Source organism: Mercenaria mercenaria, unplaced genomic scaffold (assembly GCF_021730395.1).
Source record: "Mercenaria mercenaria strain notata unplaced genomic scaffold, MADL_Memer_1 contig_135, whole genome shotgun sequence".
Lineage (NCBI taxonomy): Eukaryota > Metazoa > Mollusca > Bivalvia > Venerida > Veneridae > Mercenaria > Mercenaria mercenaria.
The window spans coordinates 7892-27757 of NW_026459328.1; the positions used below are offsets into that span (position 1 = coordinate 7892).

The 19866-nt window shown below is 33.0% G+C and overlaps 1 protein-coding gene across 1 annotated transcript; it reads left to right on the forward strand.

Moving 5' to 3' along the window:
* The first annotated feature begins 651 nt into the window (after positions 1-651).
* LOC128551624 (uncharacterized) lies at positions 652-14403 on the forward strand. Its single transcript, XM_053532521.1, has 3 exons — positions 652-1339; positions 1753-1806; positions 13703-14403. Exons 1-3 carry the CDS (start codon positions 652-654, stop codon positions 13729-13731), a joined length of 771 nt encoding a protein of 256 aa, XP_053388496.1. The 3' UTR covers positions 13732-14403.
* Positions 14404-19866: the final 5463 nt, after the last annotated feature.

Genomic DNA, 19866 nt, shown 5'->3' on the forward strand with positions numbered 1-19866 from the left:
CCATATAACCTATACTCTGTTGGCGCGCCGTAAAACCCAAATATATAAATAAATAAATAAATAAATACAAACTTTTGTTTACTTTATATTTTCATACAATACAGCTTGCATAATCCTCAATTAATTGATTGCAATTTATGTTTTTATTTGATTCTACCTACAATAAAACTGTAATGTTAACGTAATTAAAATTGAAATTACGGTAAACACACCTGCAATCCAATAAAATTCTTATTTAAAGGACTTTCAAAATTGTATGATCTCCATTTTTTCCTCGTAGCGGCAGTGCCACTTTGTCCATAAAAGTCCGTCAAAACCAACAGACGCATTTAGGTTTCCAAAGTCGTTGAAGTTTTTTTAGGGTGTGACAAATAGAAGCTTTGTTACTTACAAACGGTAACTTTTTGACAAGTCTAACATTTTAATCTTTCCATTGATAATAAGAACCATAACCCCCACCCCCACACATACACAACCACCACCACTTTTTAATAGTGGGATCACAATACTATGACGGTCATATATTTTGAATTTTGGCATTTTTATAAGCTTTATTTAGATTTGAAAAGGCATTGTTTTAAAAATAAAATTGAACATTAATTTACAGTTTCAGACTTTTTCATCAATTAAGATTCAAGAAATGATGGGAAAATGGCTGACAAATACTATCGCCTTGTTAGTTTCCTGAAAAACATGTGTCCAGAACCTCTTAGAGAATTGTTTTTACAAAATGCCAAGTCCGATACAAAACCTGGCGTACCATATACATCACTGGGTGCTTACCTTGCATTTAGAAAACCAGACATATTATCATTGAAGAGCAGACGTAAGCTGCGAGATGACGAGTATGATCTTCTGTATCCAAAATCTGGACCAGCTGATGAGTCGCAATGGGACATTACCTTGTTAGCTGTTTTAATTCTTGAACTATTTCCATCATACATTCCGAACCATGTCCAATTTTTCATCAGAGATATTCGAGATGTAAGAAATAGTCTACAACATGTATCAAAAACTTCAAGCATTGTTTCAATGTTTCAGAAGAACTGGGATCGCTTGGAAATATCAACTTTAACTTTGGCTAAAGTTGTAAATGGAACTAATTATGAGAATGTTATGAAAGAGAAGATTGAAACAGCCAAGATCTCAAACATGCCAGACCTTGGTAACACTCTGTGTTTATGGTTTATGGAAAACAATACACAAAATTCGACTGAAATGGCAGAAATGAAAGTGAAAATTATAGAAATATCAGAAGACACTAAAGAATCCAAAGCAAAGGCCAGCGAGAGTGCAAACATTCTACAAAATGCCTGCATGGCTAAACCAGGACCAACAGGTAATACCTCATAGTGCATCACATAAGACATCAACAGAGGGTCTTATGAAAAAGCTTGAATGAGCGTAAGATACTAAGAAGGAAAGTTTGATGAAACCTTAAATGTTGAAAAAATTTGACAGTCAACACTTTGAAAACAGATAATGTGGTACACTTTACAGTTAAGCTTTGTTGACAACTATGTTATTGAACTTTCAGTACTATAAAGAATTAGGAAAATCACTCCACTCTTGAAAAATATACTAGTACCATGAAGTTTATGCAACCACAAATCTTTTCAATTGATCGGTACGAATAGCATTTTGAACAGTTTTGCTGGAAGACATTTGAGTGTTCAACGTGTTATTCAAATCAACCGAATCTAGTTGCGTATTTTGAATGAAAATTAAACAGTATGCAATATTTATTTTCAGGGAAACCAAATAAAAGAATGAAAATAGTTGATAAAAAATTGAAGAATATGCAAGGTATGTTTTAACAATTTATGATATTATTATTATTATTAATTATTATCAAGGCACATGCACTAAATGAAGTTAATGTTAATATCACTTTTCTTAATCAGAACAAAGTTATTCGCCCCTTGTTTTGGTACATTTGTTGGTCCATATATCTGTCAGTCAGTTAAGATAGTAACTGCATAACTTTAAGACATACATGTATAGTCAACTTATTTCATACAATAATTGTTAGAGTAGATGGTCCGTTGAAATTGTTTCATGATCATGGAGAAGGGTCCGGGGTAGATGACACAAAGACGTTAACACAATAAAAAGGCTTTGGCCTATAGGCAGTGTCACTTGTAGGAGCCCCAAATGTAAAATGGTCACATATGTAAAAATGGTAACAAACGTAAAATAATTTTACCGTATATGTAAAAACTTTCTACAAATGTAAAACCGAGTTGTTACAAATGTAAAAACGTTGTTGGTGACATATGTAATAAAAAAAGCGACAGACCGACAGACTGACAGACAGACAGACAGACAGATGTTTATTCACGTTAAAACACAAACACACACACATATATATCTATAAGTTACAAATGACATTTATCACAAATTATAACAATTTACACAAACCTTAAAAGTAAAATACGCAGTACTTTGGTAACTGAAATGTGGTAGTTTCACATAAGTGAAAAACATATTATTTAGTTAACTAAGTTCACAGTGAAATTTTTATCACAACTAGGCTTATATATACTATGTGTACCTTTATATTATGGAAACTAATGTTAATTAGAATGAGAGAGTTAAAATTGGAAGCAATATGTATATATTATATCAGTGTGAAGTAACCTAGGATGGCCCATGAAAGCTATAAAGCTGATGTCCAATGGAGTTTTTGGCTAAATATACTTATTATAATGAAACATATGGTATCTTGAATATCAAGGCCTAATAACGAACTTTCAAAACGGCTTTCGCAAGCAGCACAGCACAGCTTATCATCTTTTCGAATTGACAATTTTATTCGTTTGCGTCTATAACACTACATTTGTATGGTATTGTGAGTGATCTTGACGACGTGGGTTTAAAGGTCGTCTTCCAACATTTTTATTACAATTTTTATCTCATCGCAATTTGGTTGTTCGACAAGGTTCTGTTTAATCTGCTACACCTTTTAGCATCAACACTAATAATATTGTGAAATGTTTGTTACCACCTTGGAAAAAATTGTTCATCATATGTGGATAACTTTTTGATATGTTATCATTAAAAAAACATGCGTATAATTGAACGTCAATTACAACTGTGTTTGAATAAAGTTTTAACTTCGGCCATGGAAAAAAAAGGTTTTAAATTTTCCAAATCGAAAACTCAGTGTCTCCACTTTTGTCAATTACGGAAACAGCATTGTGACCCTGAGCATTTTCTAGATGGAACAAAAATACCCTTTGTTGACGATGCAAAATTTCTTGGTGTTATCTGTGATGAAAAGTTTTCTTTTATACCAGATATAAAATACCTGTAAGCCAAATGTTTGAAATATTTGTGTCTTTTGAAGGTAATTTCAAATACTGATTGTGAAGCCGATCCGAAGTCTTTGTTGAGACTTTATAGATTAAATCCAAGCTAGATTACGGTTGTTTTGTTGAGATTTCAGCTAGAAAATCTTATCAACAAATGTTAGATACTATCCACAATCAAGGTCTATGCATTGCTCATTTCGCATTAAGAACATCGCCTGTTGAACGCTTGTATGTTGAAGCTAATGGACCCTCTCTTTACTCCGACGTGAAAAACTGTCATTGCAATATGCTTTAAGAGTGGCTGCAAACTAATCAAATCCTGCTCATAAAATAATATTTAAACTTAGTACTTCGGTTCATATGAAAGAAAAGAAAAACAAATCGAACCTTTAGGATTTCACATAAACACTTCTATGAAGGAAACTGACTTTGAATTTAATTTTATAAAAGAAAATTAACTTCCGGATACACAGTCATGGACCCTAAACTATATTATCTTTTTTGACTCATATTCTTTTCAGGGTTCATGAACTACCTTTCAAAACGTCCATCATATTTTGTTAGATTCCTAGTCATGTTGGTATTTATGGAAATGAAGACGTTGATTCCGCAGCGAAGAAATCCCTTTTATTACCACAATCTATTTTGAAATTATCGTATACTGATTGTAGGACAAATATAAACAAATACATTTTAGCCAAATGTCAATAATTACGACGCAATGCTTCGTTCAATAAACTTCACGATATAAAAACCTACTTTTTAAATTAGGTGAATGGCACCAAGGGATAAGATCTGTTTGCATGGAGGATGTTATTCTTTCTCGTTGTCGAATAGGTCATACCCGTTTTACTCATTCTTAAAGATCAACCTGAATGTGTAACATGTCAAACAGCGCTTATTATTACACATATTTTGATCGGCTGTGTTAACTTTGCTCCACAGCGGAATACATACTTTTATGTTCAATCATTAACTGAGTTGTTTGAGCAAATCTCTGTCGAAAGAAAAATACATTTTTTTGACACAGGTAGGCATTTATCATAAAACTTGTAACTTATATGATTTTCTTTCACTGCTTTTGCGACTATTATGTTTAAACTGGTATTTTAACACTATATTATTACGTAAAAACGTTTTTACTTTAATTGTTTTAGATATATTTAACAATAAACGTTATCAATTTAACTTTTTCTCGGCGATGTATGCCCTTTTTATGCTGGTTTGCCTTAAAATCAAACTCATTCATTTTTAACATGATTGTTTTGTTTCTTCAATGAAATATCCAGTTCATGTTTTATATCCGTGTACTGAATAGATTGGTTTGTGAAAAAGATGATAACCACAGTCGCAATCTGACTTAAGTACTTGATCTTCTAAACGAAGATCTGAAAACGACCCATTCACATACGTCTTCTGTATATTTTGGATTTCCAGTATTGCTATTTTGATTTTAACCAATCAGACGACTTGTTCGAATGTCAAAGAGTAAGAAAATTGTGCAGTCATTTCAGGGCTCGAACCCGTGACCCATTGCTTACTAAGCAAGTGGCCTACCGACTGAGCTAACCGGCTATCTGACACTATCAAAAGTCAAGGCTACAGGTAGATTCGCAAAATGTTGTAAGTTAAGGTCTGATTGGCTAGTGAAAGGGTCGTCAGAACGAGGCTATGAATAGGTCGTTCTCAGATCCTGTGCGTAGCGTAATAGAAGATGTACTTTAGTCAGATTGACCACAGTCGTATTTCATAAACCATCACGCATCGACAAGCACACAAACCGAGTAGCTACTTTTTAAAAATATTCACCAACTGGGCAACGAAGAAAAATGTGCACTTTTAGCTACTATAAATGTGTTGGTTTTTTGCGAACCAAATGAAGCTATTGTTTCAACGAAGACCTGGCATCTTGTAAGTGGAAGTTGTTAAACAGTCTAGGGCAAACGTATTATTCAATTATTATGATAAGTAACAAAATAAAACCAGATATATATTGGTTATTGCTTGATTTTAGTAGAAATTAAAGAAGCGTTCATTTGCACTTTTAATAAAGAGAAGAAATATAGATAGAAGGAACAATATATGGGCACGATGGGTGAACAGAGTGTTTGGCTGGAGACCTTTCTAATAACACAGTATGGAATGTGAAATGTGTTATTTGAACTGACTTATAAGAAAACTTCATTAATTTCAGATAATTCTGATTATAATAAAAGAAATCTAATTTGGGAATATATAATTCCCATTGTGTAGCCTAAATACAGTTTCTTTTATTTACAATAAAATCCAGGAATAAAGAGATATCATTGTTCAAATACACATAATACATTATTTATAAAAGCTAGGTTCCTGGATGCATTTTCTTTTATTTGCAATGAAAAATCCAGCAATGATATGTAATTATAAAAATATCTTGATTTATCAAAAAAAAAAATATAATAATAAAATACACTTTTGCATCTTATCACTTTGTTTGTGTAGCCCTAATTTAATCAGGATTTCTAAACTCGTTATAAAGGTGAGAACTGGTTTGATATAAAGGTGAGAAATATCACTTGCAATTTATGTACTACAGTAGCTAAATATGATGAACAGAAGCAAGTCTATCAATGGTCCAGTCTTGTAAATTGGCTCTTACCACCAATACGCAGACCTTATCATCCCCATAGGCCACATATCTGGCATACCAGAATCAGTGTCTTTAAGGTTACAAATCCAGTAAAGGGTATAGTTTAAAGTACATAAAAGTATCGGCTGAACATAAATATTAATGTTTTACCAGAGCTTGTAGCCTGTGTAAACTTCTTCAAAAGTTGTTAACTTCATGGTAGCAGTTTGCACATGACCTATGGCCTCTATATTCCTTTTAGTCATTATGACAATTTGGTATACGGGTTAATGTAACATGTTGAATGCCACAGTACCCTACCAAAACTATTGTTTTAGATATTTATTTCATGCTTTTCAGAGGTTTACTGAAATATAATGGTAGTTTATATCCTGGTAAACCCACAGTGAAATTTATCAAAATATAATTTTCACTGTGCCGGACTACTTTCTTCCCCCACTTGGACACCTCTCTATGTACATGTATATACATGAGGTGACAGGTTGGTTGTAGTAGCTACCCTTTGTTTACATGTTTGTAACAACAACAACACCTGTCAAATCTGACGTCTGCTTTATTATACAATCAAGATGTCTGTAGAAGAACTGGATCCAGAGGTCTTGAATGACATTTTCACAAATTTCTTTGACCAGGAGGAATATGGAGACTTTCAGGTTGCAGACAGGAACTTAAGACAAGTAGATGCTGACCAGTTTCTTAAAGAAAATGAAAATAAAAATACCCAAAAGAAGACAGAGAGTGACATGAAGTTATTCTTCTCTTTTCTGATGTCAAAAAATGAAATGAGAAAACCAGAATACATTCCCTCATATCAGCTTAATTCATTACTGTGTGAATTTATCTTGGGTGTTACCAAGAAAGATGGCAGGGAATATGAGCCTACAACTTTGCGGGGCTTTATAAGCTCTATTGACAGATATCTAAAAGCAAGTGACAGCAATGCTGCCATATTCAAGGACAGAGAATTTTCCAAAACAAGAGCTGTCCTTTCAAGAAAACAGCAACTGTTGAAAGGCCAGGGACTTGGCAATAAGCCGAGAGCTGCAAAAGCCATGACAGAGTCTATCATTGGCCAGATGCATGAAGCCAGGACACTAGGTGACTACACTCCAAGGTCTTTGTTACACTCCATGTGGTTTGTATGCACAAACCATTTTGAAATGCGGACAGGCAAAGAATGCTGTGATCTCTGCTGGGGAGATATTCATCTTAGAATGGACGAAACTTCTGATGAGGAGTATCTTATATATGATCAAGAGAGACAAACCAAAACCAGATCTGGCTCAAATCCTCCGGACATTACGTACGTTTCAATTGCAATTTAGTAATTTAATTCATATACAGTAGATCTACTATAAATTTTGTGTTGTTTTTTTTTCAGTGTCACTGAATGAGCACTAAAATTAGTATCACAAATTGAAATATCTCATTCTTCCACTGATATTTCTTTTCGGTTTATTTCATGAACAAAATGTTTTAAATAGTTTGTATTTTTCATACTATCTTAAAATATCTTTAAAATTGCACAAGCTTTCCTTGTGAAAATGTGAAATCTGTGAAATAAAAATTAAAAAAAAATATGTGAAATCTGATATTACAGGAGTGTCTTTTCATATTGAATTTATTAAACAAGTTGAATAAAATAATAATATGCGAGGCTCTGCGGAGCATTTGATCAATTTTACTCATCGAGTTTAAAGGCACTGACCTCCAGATTTGGATAAATAATATTTTTCTTTCAAACTGAAGTTTGGTCATATTATGAACATTAGAATATGAGTTTTTGTTTCAAAAATAATTTAATAATCCTATTCAAGAAAAACAGATGACCGTCTCGGCAATCGAACCCCGGACAACCACGGCAATAAAGACATTTTCCCGTCTTCGTAACCAATAAAGCTACATGTATTGCGGAATTAGTGAGTTATGATTTCAAAATACAGATTTTTATAATTGAGACAGTTTACCTGGAGTAATGCGTTACAAACGCATTTCGATTTTCATCGTAAAAAGTAGTAAAAACAGCAAATTCTAATGTGTTTCCGTAACATGATATAGTTTGTCAGTAATTAAGTTTTAACCCTTCTTAAGAAATATAGCATTTATTTCCAGATATCTTAAAAATCTTTTAGTAGTAGAATGATCTGGAGGCCAGTTCCTTTAATAAACTCAATGTGGAAAGTCACAAATGTCATATTTTTTCCCCACATGATAGCCTTCCCTGGCGAAACATCAAACATTTTACTTTCTTTTACTAGATTATATGAATAAGTCAATTTGACTAACGTCTCCTATACTATAAACAACGTCCACGCGTTTACTGAAATATAATGGTAGATTATTTGTAATGATAACGATAAACAACAAAACAGCTATCCAAACTGGGATTCGAACCCAGGCCTACTGCTACTTAGTAACAGCCGTCCTTCTGCTGGACTATTTGGATGCACAACTGTTGTATGTTGCTACAATCACCATTACGATTTAGAGTTTTAGACTTGCATTTTTTTTCTGTAAATTGTCTGTCAAAAGGTTACAGACTGTAATAAAGATAAATGTTTTAATGATGTATAACAGCGTAAATTTCATTACTTCAGATGTACAAGGGCGTTCGGTTGACCCGAGGCCCCGGGTTTTGACCCGCGAAACTCGGCTTGACTCGCGGAAATTTACTTTGATGCGTCTCGAGTTTGAAAGTTCTGCCCCTTGTCAATCAAAATCCCAGTGAATTTCAATATTGTTCGCCGGCACAAGCGGAAATATGGCAGTAGGCGGAGCGTCGTATGTTAATTAGCTACTGACAGATGTCAGTCACGCCATGCACCAAATGACACGTAATAATCTCGCGGTTTGTATTTAGTACAATATGCCTTGTCATTATCAAAGAAGTTTATTGATCAATGTGTAAAAGTTAATTGATAAACAATGCAGCCTTAGATTATCGTGGTTGTACCACTTGTTAATTATTTTGTGAGCTTGATACGATTACATGAGCCTGTCGGCCGTCACGGTCTGTAGCAAATTTATTATCATTGCCGAGGCTTTGATTGGGCCAAAACAAATAAAATGCTTTAAATAAGCAGAAATTGTACGTGGTATGATGAAAAAAATGAAATTTAAAACAGTTATTTTTTCAATAATTTCAAATGTTTACTTTCGTTTTCCGTATTTGTCACTCGTTTTCGCGACCGCCGTTTTCAGACATTTTCGGACATTTTTATCATTTCTTACAAGATTTTACTAGTACAATCTGAATAAAAAGCCAATAAAACGTCTGCATTTAAGAAAAATATGATCACTATTGTAAAATCAGCTCTTATTTAGAAGCATCTGCCGAGAACAAAATCATGCAAAGCACCAAACTCCACCCACTTTTAGGCAATGTGCAAAATAAGACAAGTAAAATATGAATTACTCTTGAAAATCTTATTTTGACCCTTGAAAATTTAGGCCTAAGAGTCAATGACTCTCGAGTTTCAGAACCTACCGAAAACCCTGTCACAAAACCCAAAGCCTATGCCACTGCTGACGCCCAGAGAGATCCTGTATATCTGTACAAACTGTACAGCCAGAAACGACCAGACGAAATGTGCAAACCTGACAGCCCATCCTTCCTTACTGGTTGGGAACCATTTTCCGGGCACATTTTCATATTTCGGCTCCATTATTCCCTATAAAAATATTTGACATAAATGAAGCCCACACAGCTCCTCCCGCATCCGATGTTGTTATCAGCATCGCGTTGTGACGGAAAGTATGGGTTCCATGGGGCCTCAAATTGGGTCACTAAAGTAAGTTATTTTTCCCATCAGTTAAACCAGTATCCGGGCAAATATTTTGACGGTGTTTTGTTGTTAATTTGATATCAAAATAAGTAATTAAACTATTTCTACACAATCATTTCTTTATCATTCATCTCTTCAAAACTGCATATGAAACATAACCCGACGTTCAATAGCAGCTACGAAAGCAAACAGAGATTGGCTATAAAAAACTCGAATTTCGTCTTATACGAATTCTTGATAATTCCAATAGAAATAGAATAAAATTAGTGCAAAAATCGACAGCCCTGCATCTGAAGTAACTTTTAGCGTGAAATTAAAAGTAGAACATATTATCAGCAGACAATCATTATACAGTTTGATTATTTTCCCCCACTAGATACTTCTGCATGTGTGAACTACTGCGCATGCGCAATGTTATCTTCATGCCCCGTTAATGCAGAAAGTTGTTTTGTAAACAGTGTAAAAAGTGAGTTATCAGCAAAAACACAAACATTATACAGCCTTATAAAATAGTGGTTTGTTGTAGACATGAAGAACAAACATCTAAATGATCTAGATGAAACAGTTACATGAATAACAACGAAATGAAGCGGATATTACATGTTTCCGGAAACTGGTCCTGTCCGGAAAATGGTTCCATACCAGTACACCAAATGATAAACCACAGAGATGCTAGTTCAAAAAATCCCACTTGGAATAAATAAACTTTACAACATTATGAGAGACATGAAGGCCGAAACAGGTATTGAAAATCCCAGAATAACGCCTTACAGGTGTGCACATTATACATCTATATTCTTATTTTATGCTTTCCCGTGGTTTATCTAGATATAGTAAATGAACAGCTGAAAATATCCTGATATAACAGTGTTTTATAAGCCTAATTTTATAGCCGATATTGTTCTGAGTTCCAAACTGAAAATATTTTTCCCCATTTTCCTGCAAATTGTTTTAATTCAGAGCTTTAAAACGACAGTTTTACTGGAATGCCAAGTACATAAATTATAAGCCGTCATATGGATACTAAAACTTTTTCCGACAATCAAAAAAAATTCAAGTTTTCAAGTTTATTCAAGCAAATGTTAAGTCCCACTTATGTGGGCAGCATTAACAGCATATAATATATACAAATACATACATTTAACAAACAGTGACACATTGGAAAACGGCCATTGTTATTGTCTGCCATAATTTTTATAACTCTAATTCGATAATACATGTATAATGAGTAATAAATGAAAATTTTAAACTACATGTATAAAAGTTACTGGAGAACAGTAGCAATGAAAATTACTGTTCGGTATGATTGAAGGAAACATGTTGCTGGAGAACAGTAGCAATGAAAATTACTGTTATAAGTATAATTAAAGGAAACTTGTTACTGGAGAACAGTAGCAATGAAAAGTACTGTTCAGTATGATTAAAGGAAACATGTTACTGGAGAACAGTAGCAATGAAAATTACTGTTATAAGTATGATTAGAGGAAACATGTTACTGGAGAACAGTAGCAGTAAAAATTACTTTTATAAGTATGATTAAAGGGAACATGTTGCAAGAGAACAGTAGCAGTGAAAATTACTTTTATAAGTATGATTAAAGGAAACATCAGATGAGATTTTATAACAGTTTGTGTTTTTCACAATACTGATTAATGATTAGAAACTGTAGAGTTTTAAATATGGAATATATTGCGAACTTTTAATAGAGAGAGATATCATTTATTTAACACCTTAATGAAAAGGCAAGCCTAATACCGAAAGCGAAAATGAAATTAGACTGCAAAAGGCGTCAAATTTAAGTTTGCTCTATGTACAAAATTTACAGATTTATATGGTTATGTACAAAAACAATATACTACACATTACAAATACATGTATATATGAGTATACATGTTAAAAGTTTTAAACAAACACAGACGACAAACAAACACAGAAAAAAGACAAAAGAAAACAGACAAACACAACAAGATAAACTATCAATAATAGAAATTGAGACGTATCAATTTTTTCAAATATATCAAATGATCAATGTTTGCATTTGGACACTTAAAGAGTTTACTTTCATCAGTCTTCTGTAAATATATATGTACACTTTTAAGTTGTGGTAATTGGGGCATATATAACTTGACGTATTTTAAATGACATGAATACTTAGATTGGCACTTGGTGAAATTATGGACCTAAATAGTGTCAGTAGTATAAAGTAACTACTGTTAAATTGGTTGCATACATTGATTAGCTAATTAGCCTTTTTGAAATGCTTTATAATAATGTTGCAAAATAAACTGTTTTTTTTTAAAGTTTTATGGAGTTATGCGACTTTAGTAAGTTCTATAAATTTTATCATGTTAGGTCTGGTATAAATATTTCTATCTATTAACTGTTTTCTTTCTGTTTTAAATAATGGACATACAAGGAAGAAATTCAAATCTGACATCCTTTTCAAATTCATTTCTGAAAAAAGAAACACCCTAAAACTGTAAAATATCTACTTTTGAAATACCCTTACCAAAGTCATACCTGCATAAATTCAGTATATTTAAAGTAGTTTGATAACAAGTAATCAAGTAATTATCAGACTGTATGCCCAGGCCTCCAGATAATTTTTCATGTAATTAGTTTTTCAATTCTTTGTTTTTTCGCAATTAGTTTTTTCACAACCAAATTCAATCAGTATTTAGTTTTGCATCGCAAACATTTAATCTTTCTTAGTTAGTTTGCCAGATGGAGTGCATCTATCATTTTTTGTCCGTTTTCAATGACTTTAGTAATTTTTCTGTTACGTTTTGGTATTTCGCTATTCATCACGGGCTATTTCCAAACAGAATCAATGACATTTGTTATGATGTCCGGTACAATTCCACATGCGATTTCTTCATTAAGATTTTTTTCCGTTCTTGTCATAAAATTAACCATAGAAGGACATGCACTGTCAGTTTGATGCTTTGCTCATCCTCGCTTTCTTACTGCCAACGTCATATTCGCAATTTCTTAGAAGCGGATATCATTCTAGCAAGCTAATAAATGGCACGATTAAGATTTTATCGCTGACTTGCATTAGCAAGAAAATTTTAGTAATAAGTTCCCAAACGTGGTTTATCGTAGAATAACCCGTGTTTTCTGTGTTCTTATGCGTACATGTAAGAATGTATCACGAAGGCCGTATTATATTAAATACTGTTTCGCATAAGAACGAAAAACTCGGGTTATTCTACGATAAATCACACTTGGGAACTTGTTATTTCGATTCTAACACTACATACTAGTATCAACAGTGTAAGAAAAAAACTACATTTTACAACCGTGCTATGCACCTGGATCGGTAACGTCATTGCACGCGAGCGGTTTATTTAAGAAAATTTTAATAATATATCTCATCGGTGATTTGTCGCTAAATAAATCACTGTTTGGAGTTCAGATGCAAAGGAATAATATCACGAGGGCGGAGCCCGAGTGGTATAATACTACGCATCTGAACGACACACACTGATTTATTCAAGAGCAAATCACTAAATGAAATATATTATTTTGATTCTAACACGTCACCAAGGAAGGGACACCTGCACTTTACCAGTACGCACATTAAATAAACACTCCCAATTTATTCTTATATCTTCATTATTTTTCAAGAAATATTAGTTTTTATGTCGAAAGCCCGATCGGGCAATGTTACTTGCCTGTTCAAGCGCGTCGCTATGCCGTTTGACGCCATGACGTAATAATTGTGACGTCAGAACAGTGATTTGTTGTATAATAATTCACTGTTTTCAGCCTTCTTTGTTTAATAGGAAAATGAATCGGATCGTGTTAGAATGCAGAATAACCCGAGAGCCCTCCCATGTCAGCCAACTTAGAAAAACAAACTTATGCCTGCATACTTATTCTAAAGAAAATGCACTTGTACAAAATAATTTATGCCTTCAAATAATTTCATAGGTCAATGATATGAAAATTCCATTCATTTTTTTTTTCAGCTCCAGAAAACATCTGGTTCAAACTCTAAACGATGCTGGGGTCCCTGCCAAATCATGCAAATTTCTGGTCACAAGAATGTGAATTCTATAAACAACTACAGTAAAATCAACAACGACCAGTCGAGAAATATTTCTAAAATACTGTCGAACAGAGAAATGAAACCAACCTTCAAACTCAAGGAAGTGGTGCTGCCATTAGTGCTCCGGAACCATGGACTGGGCCTTTCGGATCCAATCGCTCTCGCAGTCTTTTTGCAAGCAGCACTTTCCACGGACCTGTGACTTTCAATTTCCACAGTACATCTGTGTCGGAAACACTGTCACAAATGTTCACAGTTAACGTAGGCCGAAGTAATGCAACTGCTGAAGAGTCCGTTTCTAACATGCTCGATTCGCCAGTTGCCACTGCCAGACCATTCAAACGAATAAGAATGATTCCAGCAAGTGACAGCGACTAACTGTAACACTCACGACACGAGAGTTTACCTATAAGTCCATTTAAAATCCCACTGTTACACTATTCGTATTGTTTCTCCAGTTATTTGTTCTAGCTGTTTACCGATTGACAGAAGTAAAACAAAATGGCGGACTTGAATTTTGACAAGCGCAAGTGCGCGTATGTGCGCGTATGAATTTCACACATTGTTTGTTTAAATATATCTGAAGTTACATGAATAAAATTTTTGAAGTACCAAATATAATCTCCTTTCTTCTATGAGACAAAACACAACCTGGACCCAATTTGTAGAACTATTTGGGACGCATAACATAGCGCTGACAGGTCGTAAACAGTGGGGCTCCCTGCGGGGAATTTTTAAAAAGTAAAACGATTTTATAAAAGAAACCACTGAATAAGCATGAAATAAACAGAAAATTCGCCACTTGTGAAAATATTCATGTGATGTTCACTCGATGAACTAAATTTTCGATCTTTCACCGAAACAAACAAATATCCTCTATGTAACCATGGTAACCAACTGTATATCATGCTCTTTTAGTAATGAGAGAGTCTTGAGTATGTATGGCTATGCTATCAAAATGTGCACATTAAGGTAGAACACGACACTTTGCGAACTTTCGAGTAGCGTCTTGAAATTTTGCATGTGTAAAGTTGCCCATATTTCAAACAAGATGCAATTATTTTATACTAATAGAACCAACCAGTTTTTGTACACGAGACGTCAAAATTGACCACCAAAGCCCTATTTGAAACTGACGTTACCGCGTATCCTTGGCAACTGTTACGGGTATTGCAACGGCACCAGCCAACAAGTTTTCTTAAATTATACATTATTCGACGAGAATTATTTGTTTCCTTTATCATGTTTATGGCGATGTAAAAATCATTGTTTTACACCGACAAATATTTGTAAAATGGAAATCGCCGTTTTTGACTAAAAATTGATGTTCAGTTTCACAGCATTTTTCGGCTTTAAATCAGCATATTACAAAATCCCTGAATTAAATTTTTGATTAATTTTTTTTTTCAATAAACATGATAAACGGTGTTTAAAATGTATACCGTGTCCAAATGACAAACAAAACTGGGGGGTCACCGACTTAGTTTCTTCGATACATGTGATTTTAAATTTTGTACCATAATTTGACGTTTGCAGATATGTTCGAAAATCATAATTCAGCCATTTTGAAAATCGCTTTAAATATATTTTCTAGATAATATTTATCATTTGATAAATTCTTTTTTCTTATTCAAAGTACCAATTAACAAGTTTTCCGTTGTAATACACTGCTAAAATGAAGAATTCATACATATGCAATTGTGTAGATAGTTCGGAGATTTCACATTTGAAACAAAAAGTTAAAGCATAATTATTGTAAAATATCATAGATCAGTGTTATACAGCAGTTTCATATATTTTTAAGTTTGCCCTCCACGAGAGTAAAGCTTGATTGTTTTTTGTTTTTCTTGATATTATCCCTAACCCTCCATAAGCACACACGCACGCACGCCCGCACATCCCAATGTCATACATTTATACTATTTCGTTTCTTGCTTCTCCAGTCTAGTAACATATGACAAAAAGATTAGTTTCCATGGTCTCTTCCGGTAAACTATCCGCTCCACGAAAATGTTTGAACATATTTTGACGGCAGAATTTGGTTTTACTAGTCAGAGTATTTTGATATTTTATAGCAAAGGGCACTATTTGAGATATGAGTTCCAGGACAATCATGATATGAGCCGCGCCATCAGAAAACCAACATAGTGCGTTTGCGACCAGCATGGATCCAGACCAGCCTGCGCATCCGCGCAGTCTGGTCAGGATCCGTGCTGTTCGCTTCCAAAGCCTACTGTAATTAGAGAAACCCTTGGCGAACAGCATGGATCTTGACTAGACTGCGTGGCTGCGCAGGCTGGTCTGGTCCATACTCATCGCAAATGCACTATGTTGGTTTTCCAATGGCACAGCTCATATAAAAGGTTTCGCCTTGAATACTATCCTAAAGTTACATTAACGCATAAGCGTAGCTTTAATAAATTCTTATGAGTGAACTGCTAAATTGTTTAAAAATTGTTACATTCTGAATGTTGACATCTTAGACGCTTATCAAAATAAAAATAAATAAAAAATAAAATCTTACACATTTACATATACTCGTACAAATCCTAGTATCTCGCAAATACGACACCAGGACTAGCAAGTTTGAGTCGTCGGTCCTACGTACAAAAATACGATTCTTGAGTCGCTCGTTTTCTGTGTTTCTTTCTTTTACCCCATCCGCTTAGCTCAGTTCTATGAATCGCTTTTTCGATCTCTGGGTAGGGCGAGACAATTTGGAAGAAGGTATCTGTCCGAAATCATTCGCCCTCCAACCTCAATTTTATGTGGTGAAGTTGAAAGTTACTTGTTGTGGAACACTGGATAGATTAACCGCCTATCGTAACAGAAAACAGTGCTAAACCTAAAACAAACAAACAAACAATTTTCTTTCTTTTTATATTTTATAGAATATTTATCATTTTAGCAGAGTATTTACTCGTACTTTTTATGTTTGATAGGTCTCTAATATTAGAAAAAAAATATTATAATATGTTTCTATTATGTCTCTATGAATACATGAATAACCTTTCTTAAAACACATCTCTGGAGAGCTAAAACCTCTTTGTAAAGGATGGTGTTTTTATCCAGCGTTGTTAATAAATTAACCTTTTCAGAGCAACAGCCTCCGTACAATGAATATAAATTCTGATTCCCCGTGGCTGCACTTTATTTGGAATCGGGGTGTCTAACTACACTCGAAACAATCGAAATATTTCCAAAACGTAAAATTTATAATAAAGTTATAAATAAATTAATTATATTTGTGAATGTTTACTATGTCCTTTGTATCAATCATGTATAATCATGAACTTAAGAGGTAATTTAAGAAATCCTTGCAAAGTTGTAAAGGACTCTTTTGACTAAATTCTTCTTAAAATAGGTTAAAACTTACCACAAGGCATACGGAGAACCCGTTTAATTACGTACTTTATCTATGGTAGGGGTAGAGTAATGTAATTCAGCGTAATAATTTCGCCAACGGTAACAGAGTCTAAGGTTAAGTGATCACCCACCACAAGTTATATACCTTTTTAAATGCAGATATTTATTAACTGAGGGAGTGAGTGAGTTGGGTTTTTCGGCGAATCGACACAAAATGGTCATATATCGCCGAGAAGAAGTGATATTGCAAACGCCAACTGTACAGCATAAACATTGATGTAAAAATGTAAAGCATACCTAAAAGCATCCATGTAAAATGTAAAGAACATTATGAATAATATAAAACAAATCTAAAAACATCCATGTAAAAATGTAAAGCATATCTAAAATCAGTTATGTAAAAATGTATATACGTTGACTGAACAGAACGATTTACGAAAACAGTCCGACGGATGTGAAATCACGGTTCATCAAAAATGGACGTCTATGGTTTGTGGAGAAAAAAGTTACAGAAATATCAAAACTTAAGATACGCATTTTATAAGGAATATGCTGGATTTTAAGTTAAACAAAATGTCGAAACGGGATCCATTAATTTCTGAATTTAGGCGCATTCCACCTTAATTATAGCAAATTGTGTCCACTTGACGCATTTAAAGATACCAAACGCTTCGGAATTTTTTTTCACCAGTGGCACGTTATTTAATATATTGAAATGTACTAAGATTTTACTTATTAATACGCTTTCATCATTGTTTATATATAAACGTCTTACCATGGAACAAAATGTTTGTTCTTGTTTTGTATAAAGGTATTTAAGAAACAGTAAAACACTAAATGGTGCAGCTGATAAGCTAAACACAATGGCCAAATTATGATGTCTCAAACGTATCTGCAGACGTCGAATTACGGTACAAAAATTACGCATTTAGGTGGGAGAAATAAAATCGCATGTACAGAAAAAACTAAGTCGGTGCACCAAAAACTGGTTGGCTCTATTAGTATAAAATAAACTGCATCTTGTTTGCAATGGGGTCAACTTTACACATGCAAAATTTCAAGACGCTACTCGAAAGTTCGCAAAGTGTCGTGTTCTACACTTATAGAAAAATGCTTTAAATTTAGCTGTTGCATTTATTAAGTATTTTAAGAAAAAGGAATTTTGTATGAATGTTGCCATGGTAACATAATTCAAATTATGTTTCATAGAAATTACGGATTTGTTTTTCAATAAGGAATATACAATGTATAATTTCATGATTGTAATAGAATGTTCACTTTCTGCAGTATTGTCAGTTATAACTAGCCAGTGAAAAACAAATTATGAGGAAGGAGTGACTGTAATGTTTCATTCTTACGATAACTACCTTTGTTACAAAACATATCATTAAACTGACTATTTTAAAGTCTTTATGTAAAATTTTCAGATTTCCTTTCTGAGTACTTATACTTTCAAATATTTAACTTCTTAGAAATATTATTTCAAAATTAGCTGTTGTTAAAAAGTATTGTTGTAGAAAAAGGGAATTTAATACATATGTTGCCATGGAAACATAATTTACTTAAAAAGAAATGGAAGATTTTAAACTAGCTGTATTTTTCTACTTTAAAATAAGCATCTACAATATAAAATTCCATAGTAATATATGTTTCATTTATTTCAAAGTAGTCGTTTATTACCCGCAAGTAAAAGACAAGTTATGAAGAAACAATGACAGAAAAGTCCTACTTTTATAGTTATTACTCATGTTACAAACACTGTCATAAAACCAAACATTTTTATTTTTAACATGAAATTTTCAGATTATATTTATGAATAAATATGCTTTATAATATTAAGCTGATACGAAACAATTTCCAAATTTTAGCTCTTGTTTTAAAGTATTATTGTAGAAAACAGAATCGAATGTATATGTTGCCGTGGTAACACAATTTAATGATGTTTCTATGGAAAGTGTGAAGGATTTTAGTTAGCTAGATATTTGCACTTTAAGTGAAGATCTAAATATTCATTGTAACAGAAGATTCATTTATTTAGAAATAGCTATTGATTACCAATATGGGAAAGACACAAATTGAAGAAACAATGGCTAAATTAGTTCATTCGTATGGTTATTACCCATGTTACAAAATCTGTCATTAAACCAAACATTTTTAATCATTTCACATTAAATTTTCAGATTTTACTTTTGAATACCTATACTTTCAAATATTTAAATTATTTGAAACATTATTTCAAATTAAGCTTTTATCTTTAAGTACTACAATTGTAGAAAAATGAATTTAATGCATATGTTGCCATGGTAACGCAATTTGAATAATGTTTTCATAGAAAATATGACAGATTTTAATCAGCTGTATTTTTCTACTTCAAGTAAGCATCACAAATATAAAAAAAAATCATTGTAATATATTGCTTTGTTTTTTTCGAAATAGTCATTTATTACCAGTAAGTAAAAGGTTAGTTATTAAGAAACAATGACAAAAATGTCTTATTCTTATGGTAATTACCTATGTTACAAAAACTGTGATAAAACCAATTTTTTAAAATATTTTCTTGTGAAAATTTCAGGTTATTTTTCTAAATACATATGCCTTCAAATATTTTACTTTTTAAAACCCTTAACTTATGTAAAACAAAATGTCACACAGTATAACATTCTTAATAAATTTACATTCTTATGCATTTCAAATCGTAACAAAAATGAAAGGGGAAAG